A 21419-nucleotide genomic window follows, 5' to 3' on the forward strand; every position below is an offset into this window, starting at 1 on the left:
TACATACCTATACATTATTTACCGTGACATGTCTCGAATAGCTTTCTTCTTTTCTATCTCTTTCTCACTCACTGCTTTCCTATAATGGCGCGACCAATCAGAAATCATCACGCGGTGTCCTAACTCTTAGGGCGTGTTCCAAAATTCACTGCCAGCGCTGAAAATCTATAGTTCACGTTACGTATATTATATATTTTCAGCGCTGGCAGTGAATTTTGGAACATAGGCTTACTTGAGGAACTCTATTCGGAGCTAGTTCGGAGTTTGCTCGTCACTTTAACCGACCCTTAATGATATTCTTTATTCAATGATTTCGTACCATTTCGTAGTAAGTGAAAGGTGAAATTTTTACAGCTCTGAATGTGTACCAGTTTTTTAACTTAATTATTATACTAAATATGCTGAAAATTATTGTTGTCAGATATATTGTAATTATGTGGTCGAGTTATAAAATCACGGCGGAAAATAAAACGTATTCGCCCATTCTGTAAATTAACAAAATAACAGAATTGTCGCAATGTGTTCTTTTCAATTATGTTGATCATCGCGGCGTCATTAAAAGAATAAATATAAAAGTTAGATACTAATCTAGGAGAAAGATCTGGTGACCAAAATAATTATAAAATACTAATTGTATGTGGTTGGTATAATAAATTTACATACAGGTTCAAATAAAAGCGACATTACTGCATATTACAGCAAGCATTTATAAAATGATTCTAAATGTTATATTTATTTAGAATTATTATTGATGTATTATTTAAATTCACAAAAGCAATTTTTTTCTAGACTTCGTCCACACAATTATGTTAATTTTCAAACAATAAATTATATATTTTAATAAACATTACATAGATTCTCAATTATTTCTATGAAAGAATTCGTTTGAGTGTCAGATATAGCTTTTATTATTAAAAAACTAAGTATATTACATATATGTTATCAATATGTTAAACTCTATGCATTTTCTTTATTATCTTTGAAATAATATTTTTTATAAGCATATTGCAATAAAAAGTAATAAATAATTCTTAAAAATATATAATTAATATAAAGTATATGTAACTAGAATATATACATATATATAATATACAGCTTGTAATACATAATGAAGAAGAGATTTTACATATGATTTTTTTTTATCCAAATGTACATACATATTAGATTGATATAATATTTTTTATCGAAGACAACATCAAAATGGCGCCAGTACCTTTAGAAGGTCATCAGACTCCTGTTACAAATAATATACCGCAAGAGGGTAATCGTGGGGGATCTATCTCCTTAGGCATGCTCATAGATTTTATAATACAACGAACATATCATGAACTCACTGTTCTTGCTGAACTGTAAGTACAAAATATCAAGATATTAATAGGCATACATTAACATTTTATAATACAATTTATTATGGATTTTGTACATTCTTTATGTATTTAGATTGCCTCGTAAAACAGATATGGAACGCAAAATTGAAATTTATAATTTTTCTGCTCGAACGAGACAATTGTATGTTCGTTTATTGGCATTAGTAAAGTGGGCGAATAGTGCATCTAAAGTGGATAAGTCTACAGTAAGATATATATTTATATATATATATATATATATTCTTTTATATAATTAAATTATTGTTATATAATTATATATAATTAAGTTTACATAATAATCATATATAACTTAATTATATATGATTATATATAATTAAGTTATATAATTAAAATCACCTAATAACTTACGTCTTTTTTGTTTTAGCATATTATGGCATTTTTAGATAAACAATCATTGCTCTTTGTTGATACTGCGGATATGTTGGCAAGAATGGCTCGTGAAACTTTGGTGCATGCTAGACTTCCAAATTTTCATATCCCTGCAGCTGTAGAAGTACTTACTACTGGCACTTATGGTAGATTACCAGCCTGTATTAGAGTAAGTATAGAAAGTCTGCATGCAAAGAAGTGTTAATTATATAAGTTTATGGCAAGTATTCATAAAAATATCATATTTATAACATTTATACAGGAAAGAATAGTGCCTCCAGATCCTATAACAGCTGCAGAAAAGAGAAGCACACTGCAAAGATTGAATCAAGTTATTCAACATAGATTAGTCACTGGAAATTTGTTGCCACAGATGCGTAACTTGAAGGTAGATATGTACAAATAACAATAAAAATATAAGTAAATTCTTTAAATTAAAAATTGCTGTGATATACATTACTTTGTGGAAGAAAAAAAATTACATATATGATTTGTTGTTTACATATCCAATATGATTAAATTCGATTTATTATTGATATAGATTGAAGCAGGAAGAGTGACGTTTCTTGTAGAGCAAGAGTTTTCAGTATCTCTTACAGTTATGAGTGATGGACCAACAGTTCCATGGAGATTATTAGAATTGGAGATTTTGGTTTCGGATAGGGAAACTGGTGATGGAAAGGCATTAGTGCATCCCTTGCAAACTCGATATGTACATCAGGTATATCATAAAATAAAGTTAGAAAAAGTTAAGATAAACTGTATTCTCAGATGCATTTAACAAATAGAATTTCTTTCTATAAGGTTATTCAATCACGATTGGCTGAAAGTACCAATCCATTGTCAGAAGTGTATTATATCTTGCATTACTTTTGCCAGTCATTACAATTAGAAGTTTTATTTTCTCAAACATTAAGACTAATTCAGGATAGATTAGATGATCATATTCATGTGGATGAATATGTACCTGGCAAATGTCTCTCTGTATCTTATTGGAGGTAATAATAATTGTATTGATACACTTATGTATAAAACGTGTTCAGAAAAAAATATTGTTGCAAAAAGAATTGTATATACAGATACATTTTTACCTCATGTATGAAATCTTTTTAGGGAATTAACGAATAAAGATCCACGATCAGAACTTGGGTACAAATTGACCATTCAAGTAGATCAACATGATCCTGCGAGGCCTCTTGCAGTTGTACACATTCCGTCACTGGGTAGTAAGGTAAAAAAAGGAATACATTTATATTTTTCAAAATTCTACAATGTTTATAATAATATATTATGGTAATATTACACAGGAAAGTGAAATAGCACATAGAGCCATTAGATCAGATCAGTTATCAATGGAATGTTTACTCGTGCATACAATTTATATTCGGACGCGAAGTCGTCTATCCGAATTGAAACAAGAATTACAAACAATGCTGAAGGATGTCGAATGTAAGTTAAGGATTTTTTCTGCATCCTTCTTTTACTTTTTATAAGTTCAAATAAAATAAAATATTTATATAATGCACGTATATTTCTTAGGTACTTTAGCAGGATCTCCAGCTATTTTGTCAGTACCGATATTACAACCGTGTTTACGTGCTGAGCTTCTATTAGTTACAGTTGATACTCATACTGGTATGTTACAATGTCATATCCCTCAATACGATGCGCCTCTTGTACCAGAATTAACAGCGGCTCTGAATGGGGATCATTCGCGTCTTCCGACACTTATATCTGAATTGAGGTATAAATATTATTGTAATACTGCTTGTAAGCTTTCCTTTCATTTAAAATAGAATTATTGATAAATTATTTTATGACAGATTTTGGATAACACAAAGACGTTGCGAGAAAACATTACAGCATTTAGCCGCTACCCCTCGTGAACGTTTGCCTGTCTTACATCATCCAGATCACCCTATGTCTAAGATTAGTAGACACCGCATGTTTGTGCAATTGCATAGACATCCTAATGTTATACTGGTATGTAAATTCATGATTTCAAGGATTATAATAATAATCATCTCATTGAAAGATATATTCATTGAGAAATATATTACATTAGTATTATATGTACAATAATTGTTTATATAACAATAATTGTTTATATATATTTTGTGATATTGCTTACTCTAGATTGTTGCGTTCAAAGAAAAAGAAAACTCACCATGTGAGATAGAGTGTTCCTTCTATCTCGCTGTAGTGAAACATAGTTCCATTGAAGATGATCCGCACGATGATAGTATAGAAACGGAAATACCAAAAATGTATCTAAAAGTTCAGAGTCTTATTGAGTTTGATACTTTTGTCATTACACACGGGCCGTTTACAAGTGTCGACAGTGGTGAGTATTGGTACATGCTTTAATGCATAATTTTTTTCTATATATATTTCTTTTTTATTTATGTTTCTCTCAACTTTTATTTTCTATCTTCAAAATTTACATATTTAAATGAATTCACTATTAATTATCAACAATATTATAACATTATTGATATTATTATTATTCAATATTATAATATTGTGGATACAATAATATTGTTATTTATCATTAATGGATAAATAAAATGTATATGGATATGCATGTGTATTTGAATGTGAGTTTAGTTTTTTGTTATTATATACATTATTAATATAGATATATAAGTATACAGGTAAAAGTAAAAAGTATATATATTAGTAGCATGTAGTTTTAATTGTAGTATGCAGTTTATTAAAATCTTGTATATAATAACGTTTTTTCTTTTCTCTTTTTTTATTACAATTCAACTTTTCCAACTTCTGATTTATTCTATCTACTAGTGTTATATGACATATAAGTATGTATATATATTTATTATACACAAATCAGGCCTATTCAAATTTATCACTAACAATAAGCTTATTATTTCCATTTGCAAACAATCATATTGCTATAATCATTCTTAATGAAGCAATTTAATCAATTCCAAGCATAGTACGTGCTTCATTAAGAATGCCTTGAATTATATCTATATAAATGGCATGTTAACTGGTTTTTTATTTCTTCTCCGATTCGGCAAGATTGAAGAAGAAGTAAAAGCATCGCGAGTTAAAGCTTGAATAGGTCTGATAAAATCTATAAATCGATTGTCTTAATTTGTTGTCGAGCTAATGTAATTATATGTACATGCAATTATACATTCTCTTGTATTAAGTATGATATATATAGTTGATATATATAGTATGATATATATAGTTTATCCTGCTTGCTATAAGAACTTTCTCACTAATCCTTACATTAACATTTAATTGCTTGATTATTAATACAGTATAGTGTACACATAATCTGTATAGTGTACACATAATAATTAACATCTGGCAACATTGAGTGGTGTACTACCTCTGCTACTTTTAGGGGGATTAACGGGTGGATTTTTTAGGGAATAATGATCAAGATGGGGGGTGCATTACAGAAGTGGTGGAGACGACGATGAGCAACAAACGTAGAAGCACTGGAATCGGAGGAAGGACAGACGCGGTGGGAACATCACAGAATAGAAGAGCAAAACATCCAGCTTACTTCATTCCGGAATTGGCGCATGTTGTCGCTCTATGCGACGAACGGATACCATTCGTAACTCTAGCTCAAGAAGTAAGATTTAAATTTCCGTTTATTTTTATATCATAGATTGCCTCTCATTAGAGGAAGAAAAATTTCCTTTCTATGGGACGTCTTGCATAACGATAATTGAGATTTTTCCATGATTCTCTTCATTTAATTGTTAATTTGCAGCTTACCAGACGAGAGATAGCTCATCAAGGGTTACAGGTTGAAGCAAATGCCACAGCATTGGTACTTAAACTTGTTCAATTACCTGCGCCATCGCCGACTATCGCTACAAGCAGTGCTTGGCACGCTCTCCTCAAAAGGTTGCTAAGCGTTTCGATTAGAGTTCAAGGCAAAGGCATGGCTAAAACTTGGATGGTGGAATTTGTATTTTTTGGTAGTCCCCTCTCTAGTAGTCATTCCAAAGAACAAGGTATTAAATTTTCTTTAATCAGATACCACATTAATTATTGACACCTTTCATTATTTTACATTTAAAATTTGAATTTTTGGATACTACATGAAATTGAATAATGGAGTATTTATTATATAAATCTGTATTTTTTTCTTTGTATTTTCAATTTTTAAAGCATAATTATATATTCTTATATTTATTCATATTTCAAAGATAATTCTTTTTCGTTAATTGTTATAATTTTTTATTGTTATACTTTTAAGGAATTTATCTAAAATTTTATATTTTTAACTCATAAATATACAATATTTTATTATATAATTAATTTCTATTTTAACTTCTAAGTAAAATTTGACCTCTTGTATAAATGGATTCATAAAATAATACATTATAATTTTCTTTTTTGTTACAATAAAAATTATAGAACGCAAATGTATTTTTCTTTCCTTATCGAATCTTATCGAATTTTATAGGTGTACGGAGACCAGTCTATTTTCAATATGAAATGGGGACAGCCGATACCGTCTCTCGTACTGTAGATGCCTTATTACATGACTGGGCACAAATAGTGCATTTGTATTCACTTGTTCATGATTTAGCTGAATATTTCAAAATGGGTATGTTATATATATATATATATATATATATATATATATATATATATATATATATATATATATATATGTTACATGTTCCAATCTCATACGCTGTTATATATCACATATATAATTACGTTTTTATAATTTAATGTTGCTTTTCACTCTAGAGAAGTACAATTTACGCAACATGGTTAGCATTAAGTCTTATAGTTATAGCAAGTTAGTTCTTGCATATGGTCCAAATCATGCTGCAATTGTAACTGTACAATGGAATGATAAAGCAAACTTCAAACTAGTATTTGGTAGAAGTAAGTTTTGATTTTAGTTTAAACACATTATTATTATTATTATTATTATTATTATTATTATTATTATTATTATTATTGTTATTATTATTATTGGAAATGCATAATAATAAAAATTTTATTTGTATTAATAGGTCCAACCAATACAGTGACTAATGCGCATTCTATAATGAAGGAACAGCTAGAAGCCCATTTAAATAGACATAAGAATTTGGCACAAATTATTCATATACTTAATGAAACGCTTCAGCCGCTTACGTCGATCAGTAAATTACCGACAATCCCTCAGTTATGCGTGCATGCGGTAAGTGCACGCGCATATCTGCCTTTTTTTGGTTCAGACTTACGGATAAATTCCTCTCTACAGAGACCACGAGTGCCAGTACAAACGTTTACTATAATGCCACAATGTGTCACTTTAGTAAAGATAGCGTATCAAGGCATGTATTGTTTGGAATTACGTTTGCGCGGCGGAGGTTTGGTGAGTTTACGTGACGGTGCTTATAGTCATTTTGACAAAAGTAACGTCGTCGACGAGTTCACACCCACGCAGGGCTTAAAGGTAAGAAATGATATTTTCTTCTTTTTTAATAAAGTGCAAAGCACTTGAAGTGATATAACTAAGCATATTCACTATATGTTTATATTCTATATGTATATGTTGTAGGCATTTTTGTCGAAATACGTCGATGAGAACGCGGTATTTAGAAGAAGATCTCAATCGGAGGACGATAATCCACCGTCCCCCGTCACTATGGATAGCGATGGTGGTGGAAGCAACGTAGGAGGGTTCTTAGGACATCACAGAAGCGGACCGCAATCGCCCGCGCAACAGCGTGAAGGTCTAAGATTTCATCCGCCACTCACACCACCATCCGGCAGTAATCCTCACACACCGGCCAGTCCTCATACTACAAATATATCCCAGGTAGATTGCCTGACTAATGTAAATATACACATAATATGTAAATTATTTGGCTGTGATTACAAAAATATTTTTTTTTTCTTAGGCCAGTCAACATCAAAGTTTCGGAAGCAGTCCCGCAACATCATTTAATTTAGCGTCCCCGCCATCATTACCACCGAATACACCTAACATGTTACCACATCCATCTCCTGGCTCGGGACTCGTTGCGAACAGTCCTCTAAATCCAATGCATGTTCCTAGTCCGGCTGGTCTCATGCCAACATCGTCACCTGGACCTTGTAGTAATGTTCAAGTAGGACATTCGCCTGCTGGTTCATTCATGCAAACAGGTGTGTGTTTTGATATATATTTTTCATTCTTCGATATTTCTTCTGTCCTTTTCAAAACTATTATATTTTGTGAGTTTTTTTTAATATTTACCTTAACTGAAAACGCATTTCCATTGCATTACTTAAAAAAAAGCGAGAAATGATGAAATTCTCGCTTTCAAAAATTATGATTGTTTTACAAAAATGAAACCTTAGACTCCACAATGGTAGTAATATTTGCCACCACTTTTAATATTAATTAATCTTTACAAGAGGCTTTTAATAACAACGAAACGTCGATATTCAGGTCATATCGATGGTAGTCCTTTCCCATCTTCTCAAAGTATGGCCTCACCGGCTGCTTCCAATTGGCCTGGATCACCGAGTGTACCAAGACCATCTCCTGCGAGACCTGGGCAAAGTCCGGGTCACGTGGCACTGCATAGCCCGCAAGCCTCTGATCACAAGACCGGTAGTCACATGTCCAGAGTATTACCGCCGAGATCTTGGGCTGGTGCCGTACCGACGCTTCTCACGCACGAAGCGCTAGAATCGCTTTGTTGCGCCTCACCGCATCCATCCGGCTTACCCGGTCCGGATATGTCGCCGCTCGAGAGATTTCTGGGTTGCGTCTACATGAGGAGACAATTGCAACGCTTTATTCAGACAGACGATTGTGTAAGAGAACTTGTATACATAAATTGTAACATAATACATAAATTGTTACAGAATATTAGCCGCGAATAGTATTTGGCGAATTTGTGTGCTAAATATTCATATATTTATTTTAAATATATACATAAAATAAATATAAAAAAAGTATAGTATTTTTCTATATGTATTATATATATAGTATTCTATATACACACAGTATTCTATATACACGCGCGCACACGCACGCACGCACGCGCACACACACACACACACACACACACACACACACACACACATACTATACTATACTATATTATATACACACACACACACACAGGGTGTCCCATTTTAATCGATCATCCCGAATAACTTTTTTAATTTTGATTATAGAAAAAAACGTTTCAGACAAAAGTTATATGGTTTCAAGGGGGACATGAGACGGTGCCATTAGTTTGACCTTGAAGAGTCACCTGAAGGTCACGTGAAGGTCACCTCCAACTTTTTAAATGGGACACCCTATATGCTTTTGCATATTCTTATAGCTCATCTCGAGTGCTTTCCAAAACACTATAATTAAGTTAGTTTTTATTAAATACTTTCCGAGTTATGAGGCTTGAAATAATTTCTTCATTTTACATAAACTGTAAAATATCTTGTAAAATATTCATTTTTCGATTATCTTACCTTAATACTTTTATGTACAAAATAATGAGAGGAATCAATTGGTGTAAAGAAAACACATAATTGTTTCGAAAAAAAAAATGTAATTTGCAATTAACAATTACATTTTTTTTCTTAAAAATAACGCCGTCCCACTTTAACTTGATATTAGGCGCGCGGTGAAGCAGCAAGTGAAGTGCTCTCCGAAACATGATGGCAGTCCGTGACGCTTCAGTGTTAAGTTTGATGAATTGAATTTTCCTACTCAATTCTATCTTCAATATATACAGGGTGTCCCTGAATGGTCTGTACAAACTTTGTGAATAAGTTCCAGGGACCTAAACAAGCAGAAAATGTCCCATAAACATGGGGTCGGAAACGCTTGCTTCTGAAGTTACGACGGTTCGAAGTTTTCCTGCAATAGCTGGAGAAATTATCACGTCAAATCGCATAGGTGTTACAAAACTGTGTTTATTTATTTCCTCGATTTTGCTACGGACATAACAGGACAGTACACTTGCTATAGCAAATGCTCGAAATGGCCTCCGTTAAATTCCAAGGTGCCTGCGCACGTCGCCGCATTGTCTGGCGAACCCGTTGGAAAATACCAGATGTGTTACGAATGATGTCGCAGCCGTCCACGATCCGCTGGTGAAGAATTGCTACATGAAATAAATAAACACAGTTTTGTAACACCTATGCGATTTGACGTGATAATTTCTCCAGCTATTGCAGGAAAACTTCGAACCGTCGTAACTACAGAAGCAAGCGTTTCCGACCCCATGTTTATGGGACATTTTCTGCTTGTTTAAGTCCCTGGAACTTATTTACAAAGTTTGTACAGACCATTCAGGGACACCCTGTATATATACAGGGTGTCCCATTTTAACTTGGACAGTAAAATATCTTAAAAACTAAGCCCAGCAAACAAAAATGTTTCAGACAAAAGTTGTATGGTTTCGAGGGGGACATAAGATGGTACCATTGGTTTGACCTTGAAGAGTTATTTGAAGGTCACATGAAGGTCACCTTCAATTTCTTAAATGGAACCTACTATTTGTCATTGCATATTCTTGTAGCTTATCTCGAGAGCTTTCCAAAACACTATAATTAAGTACCTTTTCGTTAAGTACTTTTTGAGTTATGAGGCTTGAAATAATTTCTTAATTTTACATAAACCGTACAATATCTTGTAAAATATTCATTTTTCGTTTATCTTACCTTAATACTTTTACGTAGAAAATAATGAGAGGAATCAATTGGTGTAAAGAAAACACATAGTTGTTTTGAAGAAAAAATATGTAATTTGCAATTAACAATTCCATATTTTTTCTTAAAAACAACTATGTGTTTTCTTTACATCAATTGATTCCTCTCATTATTTTGTACGTAAAAGTATTAAGGTAAGATAATCGAAAAATGAATATTTTACAAGATATTTTACAGTTTATGTAAAATTAAGAAATTATTTCAAGCCTCATAACTCAAAAAGTACTTAACGAAAAGGTACTTAATTATAGTGTTTTGGAAAGCTCTCGAGATAAGCTACAAGAATATGCAAAAATATATAGGGTGTTCCACTTAAAAAAATTGAAGTGACCTTCACGTGACCTTCAAATGACTCTTCAAGGTCAAACCAATGGTACTATCTTATGGCCCCCTCAAAACCATACAACTTTTGTCTGAAACATTTTTGTTTGCTGGGCTTAGTTTTTGAGATATTTTACTGTCCAAGTTAAAATGGGACACCCTGTATATATATATATATATATATATATATATATTGAAGATAGAATTGAGTAGGAAAATTCAATTCACCAAACTTAACACTGAAGCATCACGGACTGCCATCATGTTTCGGAGAGCACTCCACTTAAAGTGGGACGGCTTTTCTCGCAGCGTGCTTTTACTCACGCGAATTGGCTGATCTTTTTAAATTAATATCTCATTAATTATTGCGAAGATCGCAAAACGATAGAGGACTTTCCTACTCACAATCAGTTTAACTCGTTCTAGTTGCACACGAGAGACTTAGGCGATTATTAGATAACACCCTGAGTATATATGTATAAATTACAGGTGACTGGTATCAATAGCACCGAACCTGGCGTAGTACATTTTAAAGTCGAAAGCTTACAATGTAGAGTTGGATTAAATCCGCAATATTTCCAATCTCTTCATATCAAAGTGCAACCACTTCCAGAGTACAAAGATCAGTGGACTCTGGAAGAGTTACAAGTAAGTAATTAAAACGCATATGTTGTATATATTAATACGCAACATTTATTAATTGCAATAACTCTTCTTATTCATAGATTATAGAAAAATTCTTTGATACACGAGTCGCTGCTCCGCCTTATAAACACAACACACTATCTGGTTTCGGCAGAATGCTTAATATACGTTTCAAGGTGCTGAAAGACTTTGTGCAAATAATGAAGCTAGAGTTGGTTCCCGGTCTTGTGCAGCAACAGCAATTGAAATGGTCCGTGCAATTGTGCTTGCGTATTCCACCTTCTACCGGACAGATTGTGCCCCCGGGATCAGAGGGAGTGCATGTTTGCAGAAGCAAAATTTTATTCTTTGTAAGTACGACTTGTGAAGCACTTGGAATTTCATTAAATTCAATTGATCGTTACATGATTTTGCATATGCAACTTACATGATTTCGCAGTTGCAACTTACGAGAATAGGTATGTCATATCCAGGAGAAACGTCCTTCGTATTACCATTTGTATATGATGTCACGACAAATTTAACGCAATTGGCGGAAAGAAGAGATCTTAGTCCAGCGATTACGGCAGCGTCCATGCAGTTAAAGAGATTCGCCGAGTACGGGGCAAATCAATCGGAATGTTCGCTATTTCCCTCTGTAAGGGATCTTTTAGCTAATTTCACATTGCCATCGGAACCGCCGGTTATATCACAGGTATAATTCTTTGCTAAGCAGAAGAAATAAATCTTAAAATTCTTGATCTCTCACTGCAATTCTATTAGATCGTGAGAAACTACATAAATCTTTTTTCTGCATTGTGTATGTATATACATATACAGGGTGACCCATTTTAACTTTGGCAGCCAAATAACTCGAAAAATAAGCAAGATAGAGAAAAATGTTTTAGACAAAAGTTGTATGGTTTCGAGGGGGCCATAAGATGGTATCATTGGTTTGACCTTGAAGAGTCATTTGAAGGTCACGTGAAGGTTACTTCAATTTTTTTAAATGGAATACCCTATATATTTTTGTACATTCTTGTAGCTTATTTCGAGAGCTTTCCAAAACACTATAATTAAGTACCTTTCCGTTAAGTACTTTTTGAGTTATGATGCTTGAAATAATTTCTTAATTTTACATAAACCGTAAAATATCTTGTAAAATATTCATTTTTCGATTATCTTACCTTAATACTTTTATGTACAAAATAATGAGAGGAATCAATTGGTGTAAAGAAAACACATAGTTGTTTTTAAGAAAAAATATGGAATTGTTAATTGCAAATTACATATTTTTTCTTCGAAACAACTATGTGTTTTCTTTACACCAATTGATTCCTCTCATTATTTTGTACATAAAACTATTAAGGTAAGGTAATCGAAAAATGAATATTTTACAAGATATTTTACGGTTTATGTAAAATTAAGAAATTATTTCAAGCCTCATAACTCAAAAAGTACTTAACGAAAATGTACTTAATTATAGTGTTTTGGAAAGCTCTCGAGATGAGCTACAAGAAAGTACAAAAATATATAGGATGTTCCATTTAAAAAAATTGAAGTGACCTTCACGTGACCTTCAAATGACTCTTCAAGGTCAAACCAATGGTACCATCTTATGGCCCCCTCGAAACCATACAACTTTTGTCTAAAACATTTTTCTCTATCTTGCTTATTTTTCGAGTTATTTGGCTGCCTAAGTTAAAATGGGTCACCCTGTATATGAACAAAAATTACCATTATATTTACGTAATTTACGCAATACATTAAGCAATAGTAATATTTAGTTTTTTATTAGTTTTTTCAATAATATAAAATACCGAAAACAAAATATTATTAACAAAGCACGAATTATTTTTATGAAAACTTTAATGGAAAAATACAAAGTTTACTTTAAAATCTGTAATAGGTTGTGGCATCTCCCGCGGGAAATCAGGTACCTTCCACACAGCAAATTCAAAACGCAGCGATGCAAATGCACTCGCCTATGGCTGGCGGCCAAGGACCACCGCAGGGACCATACGGAATCCAGAGCATGCCACCGATGAGTATGATGGGCGGTCCGCCTCAATAGGACTTGCTTTACTCTCCTAATCCCCTTTGTCTGCCGAATCATCCGACGTGGATGAATTAGGAATGTAAATGTAATGTTCGGTCCTTTTAGAGGACGCGCACGTTTATTCCATCACGAGCAGATTTACATTTTATGGGGAAGATTTTAGGAGAGATAGATAGCGCTATACGTTTGCCACATTCAATCCGAGAAAGATAGAGAGAGAAATAGCAAGAAAATTGTTGAGTTGTTTTTATAGATAATCTGGCATCTCTGAAATTGCTATTAAAGATACACGTATATCTTATCATCAGCTAAAAATCGACTATGTATGTGTGTACACTATTCATGATAAGTATAAAACGCTAAAAAGAATGTATAAATTGTATTATATGGATAACTAAAGGAGATAGCTAAAAGAAATTTAATAGAGAATTATTTGCCAATAATTGCCATGAAAAATTTCTTTTTATTTACATTTTGCTTGATATTAGCTGATATTCTTCATTAAAAGTTATCTGTATATAAATAGAGAGTACAAATCTGTTATTGAGATAAGTATTCTTTTGTAACATATAAGCAATCTGGTGTATCAAAATGTGAATATGAAAGAATAAAATTCACATTATTGCAAATTAAAAACATTTACAAAAATGCAAATGTAAAAATATTCACAAGTGTGTATGTTTGTAGACGGTATTAAGGATAAAACGTACTGTATGTCTCCTGAAGTATAGTATTTATGGACACGATTCTATTTTTTAAAGAATGAATATGTTTAATATTATTTTACGAATAAATGTGTAGAAATCTAAATGTTTATACAAAAGATATGAAATCAATTTTTAAAAATGTCTAACTTTATACTTGCTCGTCCATCCGTTTTATAGTATGTGAACAAAGAATCTATTCTTTACATTTAATTATTTTCATAATCGTTGTTGGAATGAATCGATAAAATAAACCAATTTGCACCAACATTACATAATTTATCTGGGATTTATGAATAATATAAAATTTTTATTTTGGTTCTGCGTGTACAGCTCTTTTTTACAGAAAACATGTAATACTCTTAACAAAAATCAATCGTATTATATTCTTAATATATGTAATTGTACAGTATATACTCATACAGTTAATAATAATATATTGGAATACAACTGTATATCGATAATCGCATCTCAAATATATGTACACTTTTAGGTCAGGTATCAGTCTCTGTATATAAAATTTGAATACATCTTGATACAACTATTTAATGAATTCTGAATTGCATCGAAACAAAAATGAATATACCTATTAAAAATCTTAAACTTTGAACTTAAACTAAGCAATATCATGTGTTCTTGACCGTGTCTATGTTGTTTTGCCCTTTTTTTTTTTAATCTTATCACTGTAACACCTCACGTAATCTTTCAAAAATAACTCTGCAATATAGCTCTTATTTGTATCTTTAGTACCGAAAAGATACTTGTTTAAAGTAGATATTACTATATTAATTTATACGAAACTATCATAGCATACAACTACAACACGCGCTTTATTCATTATTTTATCGCAACTCCAGAATAAACACATTAATCTTAACTCGACTTCCATAAATTTTACACAAAATTCTAAACTGATGTCTTATAGGCTCCATGTTTTTTTTTTCACATCATTTTACTTTTTGTTGATTTTAGTCTTTCTGAAATTTATACATTCATAATATCATGGAATTACATATTAGACAGCTTTATAAAAATCAGGCTATCAGTATTGCAATTTATCCTTATTTAATACCAGCGGTTTTAATTTCTGAATATATAAATGTCTATGTATTTTCTATGTGAATGTCAAAGCATTGGAGGAAATAAGATTTTGAGAAAAACATTCAAAACTATTTTTATTTTCTTTCCGTAGCAAAAAATAAGATATCTTCTTAGATTATTACTTACGATATCGATATTCATATAAGGATCAAATTGCAATAAAAAGAACCTTTACATTATTTTAATATATTCGACAGACACACTCTATGCGAACGTTTAAAAATAAGTATGAATATTTTTACAGTGCACATCGCATGCAAAAAACGTGTTCTTGATCTCTAAATTAAACTGCACATTATTTAAAAAAAAAACAAGCACTTTACTGTGTATTATATTTTTAAACTATCAACTAACAAGTTTTATATGAGAGTTTCAATCCTCCAATTAGCCTGTGCGAATCTCGCGTAATGTATTACGAATGATGACCATAACTAAGACATCGTTAATTATTACATGACATTACACGATTTATAAGTATAGTAAAATATTTTTTAATATAGATTATATATTTCTTTTTTAAGTTCAAGATGCTCTCTCGCGCATGTCAGAGGTAAAAGGAGGTTTGATTGTTATTCCTCTATTAGGAACACAATGATGTGCAGCACATTTTCATACAGAACAATTGACAAAGAAAAGAGAATAAACGTTCGAATATAAATGCTTATGACACTCTGACTTTTGTGATGCTCACAGAATGCGAATGTATGTAAAATGCTCCTCACGATCTACAGCAATGATGCGCCAGTTTTTTCTCCGCGTTTCTCACATAGAAATATTTATATCTGATATATTTATATCTGACAATCTCTCTTTTTTTTAATCAGGTACATGAGAAAAATACAAGGCTAGAAATATATCAGGATAAAAAATCAGAGCGTACCAATATAAGCACGAAATCTATACTACAAATCTGTTATAGAATTTGTACGTATGTGTATATCTTTTCCCTCGCCAATATAACATAATGTCGAAAGAAATATTCTTCTCGCATGAAAATTTATATTTTAATTTCTTTCAGCAATTAACAACGCCTTTATCTGACTGTTCTTTCGAAGGCTACTCCAAAACCGATCTCGTGCATAAAGCTACGATTGTTCAATAAGTTGCATGTATACAAGAAAATTCTGTTGAATGCAATAAAATAGCGAAAAAGTTATGCCGAAGAAGTATACATCGGCTTCTTGTCTCACGAATATTTCGTCAAATATTCCACTTCATTTATTTTTTCTTCACGTTGAACGAAACATCGCGCATGAGTATTCCGAGTTATGATACAAGCATCTAAAATATTTTATGAAAATATCTAATGTTATCGCATATATTGCGTATATATACATTCACTATTTGTTATCGACATTTAGTATTTGCATTAACTTATAGACGACAAGAAGAGCCGGAAGATGAAAAAGAAAAGATCATTATTGCGAAACGTATGATCGGTCGGTTCTACAATATCTTCGATACCATTTCTCCATTGCTTTAAACGCTTGTACCTCCACAATATAAACGCTTGACGAAATCATGAAACGTTGTCAACTTACATTAACGTTGAGATACTTTACATTATAAGAGTTTTATATATATATTATATGTTATATATATATATCATATAAATAAGAATATATATATATATATATATATATATATATATATATAACATATATATAATATATAATAAACACATGAGTAAAAGGGAATTATATATATTCTAAAATAATCAGATAATAATAATTCCTTTTTAAAAGAAATTGATTCATTCTCACGACGCGAATTGATTCATTATCTTCTACGTCACTGCCAGTATATTTTTCCGAAAACGTTTCATTGACTCAAGCGTGTCAGAAAATCTTTTTTTTTCTCTGTCGGTCGATTTCTCAGCTAGCCTAGGCTAGGCTAGCAGCTAGAGTTTCGCAAGCAAGCAAGGCACAGGAGCACACTAAGGGCTCTCAACGTGCTAGGAGGCACTACTCAACAGTTCCATGCTCTTAATGCCTCGTCAACAGCAGCACCAACAAGTTAACACTGGAAACGAAAATGTCTAGAATGTGCGGCATGAACAATTAGTAGCCATGAGTATAAAGAGCATCGTAAAATTGAATTATATGTCAATCGATTGTGTGTGTACGTACGCGCACGCATACTAACACAGAGAGAAAGAACGTGTTTAAAAAACACGCTTCTTCAAGCCGATATGTAGCGCGATAATAATAATTGGCACTGCATTTATACAGCATTTAATTGTAAAATTACAATGTTGCAGATACGTTACCGCAACATACCGTCCTTGTAACATCGCACTACATTATGCAACATTGCTGCAATATAATTCAAATCTTCTCTATGGATACCGAGAGACGGATCAGTTGTTAAGAATCTAGAGAAGTTCAGGTACCGAGGAAAAAGCGTAACATCATTTGTGCATCATTATTTTTTTGGCATTTTCCACACGTATATGCTTATGTAATATTACGCGGGAGATACGTGCGATATACTAATACAATTTTATTTTACTTCTATACAAATGAACAAGGAATCAAAAGTTCGTTTCACATTCGTTACATCTATGTCGTAAAAACTATATTTTATCTAAATACACGTATCCCGTCATATTCAAGAAAGTGACACTGTCGATTTGTAAAATCCGCATAAATCGTCAGATCATTTGTAGTGTGTGCGCGTTCAATTTGATTTCTTAATTTTCAGTCTTAGAGTGTCTGTTACTTTGGGTCTCCGTGTTGGGTGCGCATACGTATACAAATTGCGTATACAGCAGTGTGTGTTAAACATTGAGAATATACATTAATCAATTTCTTATCAATGTATTGGATTTCTCCTCGAAATTGTACGTTTGTACTCACATTTACACAGTAATATATTTTGTGTTCTTTACATTATGCATAAATGAGATTCTTTCATCTCGCCATCTATGATGTATATGTTAGGTACGTATATAGCGTTTGCAACATTCAGACGACAGACTGACTAAGCTACTCTAATTTAATGAAATGGGGTGGGACGGAAAGAAACAGTTAATGTTGTGTTACTACGTACGACAATTCCGAGTAGAATTTTGTCACGTGTGTTTAATAACTTGTGCCGATAGAGTCGTTCGAGTACATGAACAAATCGTGAAATGAAATGAAATTGTAACGCTGTAAGCGGAAATGAAACTTACAGGCCCAATTGCATATTCGTTTGGCATGAACGAATACGTTTGGATAATTCGTTCCATTTCTCAGCGCGAACTATAGTGTGTGCGTTAGAAGAAAGATTTTTAAATCTCGCTCGAATGTATAAAATTAATATAAAAGTAAATTTATATAAATTGAAAAAGAACATTGCAAAAGTAACGCTTCGATTAGAGCGATCTATATTTTTCTACTTTGGCCTCGTCTTCAGCATAATCGTAATTATTGCTTCATAATTTACTTGTATATAAATTATGACAAATGATATCATTATATTTCGCGAAACTCGAAGACTGTCTAATCATAATTAACATTCTTTTTAGATTAGATGTAAACATGAAACAACGATTGCACAGATTAAGACGTCAAACTAAGACGTTTACATCAGGCTACTTTATACGTATCTTTTCGTTTGTATAATTTATTTCTTATTTCAATCACACCCTAGATGTGGTGTGTGATCTCTCATCGATGATACTATATCAGGATATCCCTCGCTAAACGCACTTCCTGTTACAGGTTGCGCCGCGTAACGATGCAATCGGGCCTCTCTCTCTGTCTTCGCATATATCCGCATCTCTCTCTTTCTGTCAAATTATATACAACAGCATGGCCATGCAAGGGTGGAGAGCAAAGCTACCATGCCTCAATAGAATTCACGAAAGAACGCTTGTAGAGTAGAAATGGAGGATAGATCTAGACGCTGCAGCAAGACAGCAGCGTGGGAGGGATCAGCTGTCAACTGACAGCTTCAACCTCCATCTTACTTGAAAGCAAATCCCATCAAAATCATCATCCTTACTTCAGCACCTCACCAGGCCTGCCTTGACGATACGTCTACACAAGCTAAAAGAACGTCCATTTGTCAATGCTTTCCGATTGTGGGGGAAGGATCTACTTTTAATAGGATAGATCGTGCGTGATCAAAATCGCGGATATGGATATGCGCGTATAATAACATTTATAACATTGTGATTTTAACATTTGCAACGACACTTTGTCCTCGTCTAGGATCTGAACGTGTGAAATTGTGCTGCAACACTTTCGATCGTCTATAACGCTACGTGGAAAATCGTGTGCAACAATTTTTTTTTGTACTGATATAACGGAATGTGAGATGTCGGAAATAGCTACGTGTAATTGGATGGATATTAAGAATCTTGGGAAATTAAGTTTTTCGTTCTCTCTCGATAGTTACTCGTTCGATAATCGATACAAATAATTGGTACGTGTTATTTAAATGCGTGGAGATCTCGCATTTTATTCTTTATCTCGTACGAAAAACAACTTTGACAATTCGAAGCTGTTGACGTTCGAGAAATGTTCCGGATATGTACATTATTTTGGTCATTTCGCGCGCCCGAGCATTAAAAGCATTTGAATAATGTGCACGGTGAACAGTGCGATGACGACATTGATACGAATGTCATTGATAAGCGTGCGTTGAGCGGATAGAGACCGAATATTTATGCTAATGATATACTCGGTGACATAAAAAGAAATCTCCGAGCATTCTCGTCCCATTTCGCGTCGCGAAACAAAAGTGTCTTCTTGACTTAATTCCTCGTTAAGAAAAGAAGAAATTTCATTTCAGGATACATCAAGAGATGTTGAACGATCAACGAGTATTCGCGGCATCGAAAAAACAGCGACGTTTTACAAGGTGTCTACTCAAATTTTATAAAAAAAATATCCTGGTCTTTCAGATATTTTGATTTCAAGTAGAGGATTTTTTTTTAAATTTTTGGTACCACTTTCTAAAATAAAAGTTTTTTTATTGAATATTTACGTTTTCTGCTTTTCACTCATACGAAGGAGAAACATGGTCGCTTAAATCTCAAATGCGAGATTTGCAAATGTACTGAGAAAAGCTTTCGTAAGATAAACATTGTGCACTTGCGTAACATTTCCATTTCTTTAAAAATCATTAAATATTACGATAACATGAATATTTACTGCATATTTAATATTTTGTTAGGACAATGAATATATAAACAAAGATAGATATATATTTATAATATATTTTAAACACACATAATTCATAATTTCAGCGGATTGCCGATTGTTTACAATATAAAAGCATCATCAAAGAGAATTTTGTAAAAAATATCCCGAATCCCGATAAATTTTTATGAAGTGTCTGATTTCTTCAGGTACAAAAAAAATCCCTGAGAATTCGATGAGATTTTCCATGTTTTTTCCTAGTATTGAATATCAGCGAAAGCGAAATGCAAATTTGATACATTGATACTTGAAACGTCAAAGTGAAGGCTCTTAAGCGCGATTGAATTTGGCACACGCACTCGAGGCTTTGTCGCTGATTGGACGAATTGTGTTTCACAAAGTGAAAACGCTTTCCGCTCAACGCAATTTTTCGCGAAAATTCATGTGTTAACATGCCGCCGATAGATAGAGCATAATCGAAGGGTTCGAATCGTGATCCATCAATTAGTGATCACCCAATCGAAACTGAAATACAACATTTCATGTCACGTCATTTCTCTAATTCGCAACCCTTCGATTTCTTACGTCGTAGTTCTGAAACTGTATGCAGTCGAAGCGCACGATGCGATGCCACCGGATTCGATTTGAGTCGTCATTGCGTTGGAAAACACGAAAACACGTACCTACATGTATGCATATGAATATGCATACGCATATACATGCATACATGCGCATATGATCATCTTGTATGTGTATACATGTATATTACATAATACACATACAAACACAGTCGAGGTATATTCGCGAAGTCCATAAAGGAAAAAGAACTGCGTTCAAAAGAACTGCTGGCAGAAAGCTTAGCACATTCTGCTCTCGAGGTTATTCCTTGCCAGAAGGTTCTACGCATCGATAAACTGCAAAGTGTTAAAGAGGTCATATTTTACCGTCAATTAAGAAAACTGAGGCATCACTAACGGCCGAGGGAAATCGTTCAAATCGAATATCGTAAGTTACT

At 32.8% G+C, this 21419-nt stretch overlaps 2 protein-coding genes across 11 annotated transcripts in view; one reads left to right on the forward strand and one right to left on the reverse strand.

Annotated features, from left to right (window-relative positions):
* Nucleotides 1-231: 231 nt before the first annotated feature.
* Med14 (mediator complex subunit 14) lies at nt 232-15586 on the forward strand. 7 transcript variants are annotated; one of them, XM_083087411.1, is made up of 25 exons: nt 346-633; nt 1190-1349; nt 1441-1573; nt 1753-1926; nt 2020-2145; nt 2299-2478; nt 2562-2755; nt 2871-2988; nt 3065-3206; nt 3297-3501; nt 3581-3740; nt 3894-4101; nt 5159-5370; nt 5512-5758; nt 6214-6357; nt 6507-6647; nt 6779-6948; nt 7012-7206; nt 7312-7572; nt 7655-7901; nt 8188-8558; nt 11274-11432; nt 11510-11779; nt 11869-12123; nt 13318-15586. In XM_083087411.1, the coding sequence occupies exons 2-25, from the start codon at nt 1201-1203 to the stop codon at nt 13480-13482; spliced, it is 4626 nt and encodes a 1541-aa protein (XP_082943537.1). In that variant the 5' UTR covers nt 346-633; nt 1190-1200; the 3' UTR covers nt 13483-15586. The 7 variants fall into 7 exon arrangements, with proteins under 7 accessions (XP_082943532.1, XP_082943535.1, XP_082943537.1 ...); XM_083087412.1 differs by having other exon boundaries at nt 5192-5370; XM_083087406.1 differs by lacking the exon at nt 346-633 and adding an exon at nt 232-328 and having other exon boundaries at nt 6779-7206.
* Nucleotides 8117-21419, reverse strand: part of Tsp66e (Tetraspanin 66E) — a 39034-nt gene continuing 25731 nt past the window's right edge. Inside the window, exon 9 of one of the 4 annotated variants that reach the window (XM_083087413.1) lies at nt 8117-8512. In XM_083087413.1, the coding sequence (XP_082943539.1) occupies nt 8466-8512 (47 nt within the window). In that variant the 3' untranslated portion in view covers nt 8117-8465. Of the gene's footprint in view, nt 8513-14460; nt 21319-21419 lie in introns of those variants that run through there. The other 3 variants (XM_083087416.1, XM_083087415.1, XM_083087414.1) reach the window with 3 other exon arrangements.

Source organism: Camponotus vicinus, unplaced genomic scaffold, assembly GCF_025532165.1.
Source record: "Camponotus vicinus isolate PSW18456_S1 unplaced genomic scaffold, iyCamVici1.0 SCAF_13, whole genome shotgun sequence".
NCBI lineage: Eukaryota > Metazoa > Arthropoda > Insecta > Hymenoptera > Formicidae > Camponotus > Camponotus vicinus.

Excerpts from the sequence above, each read along its gene's own strand:
- Med14 (XM_083087406.1), top strand. The coding sequence starts at position 1,201 with ATGGCGCCAGTACCTTTAGAAGGTCATCAGACTCCTGTTACAAATAAT. Across the intron at positions 5,371-5,511 it reads TCGTAACTCTAGCTCAAGAA|CTTACCAGACGAGAGATAGC; the intron begins GTAAGATTTAAA and ends GTTAATTTGCAG. Across the intron at positions 5,759-6,213 it reads TAGTCATTCCAAAGAACAAG|GTGTACGGAGACCAGTCTAT; the intron begins GTATTAAATTTT and ends CGAATTTTATAG.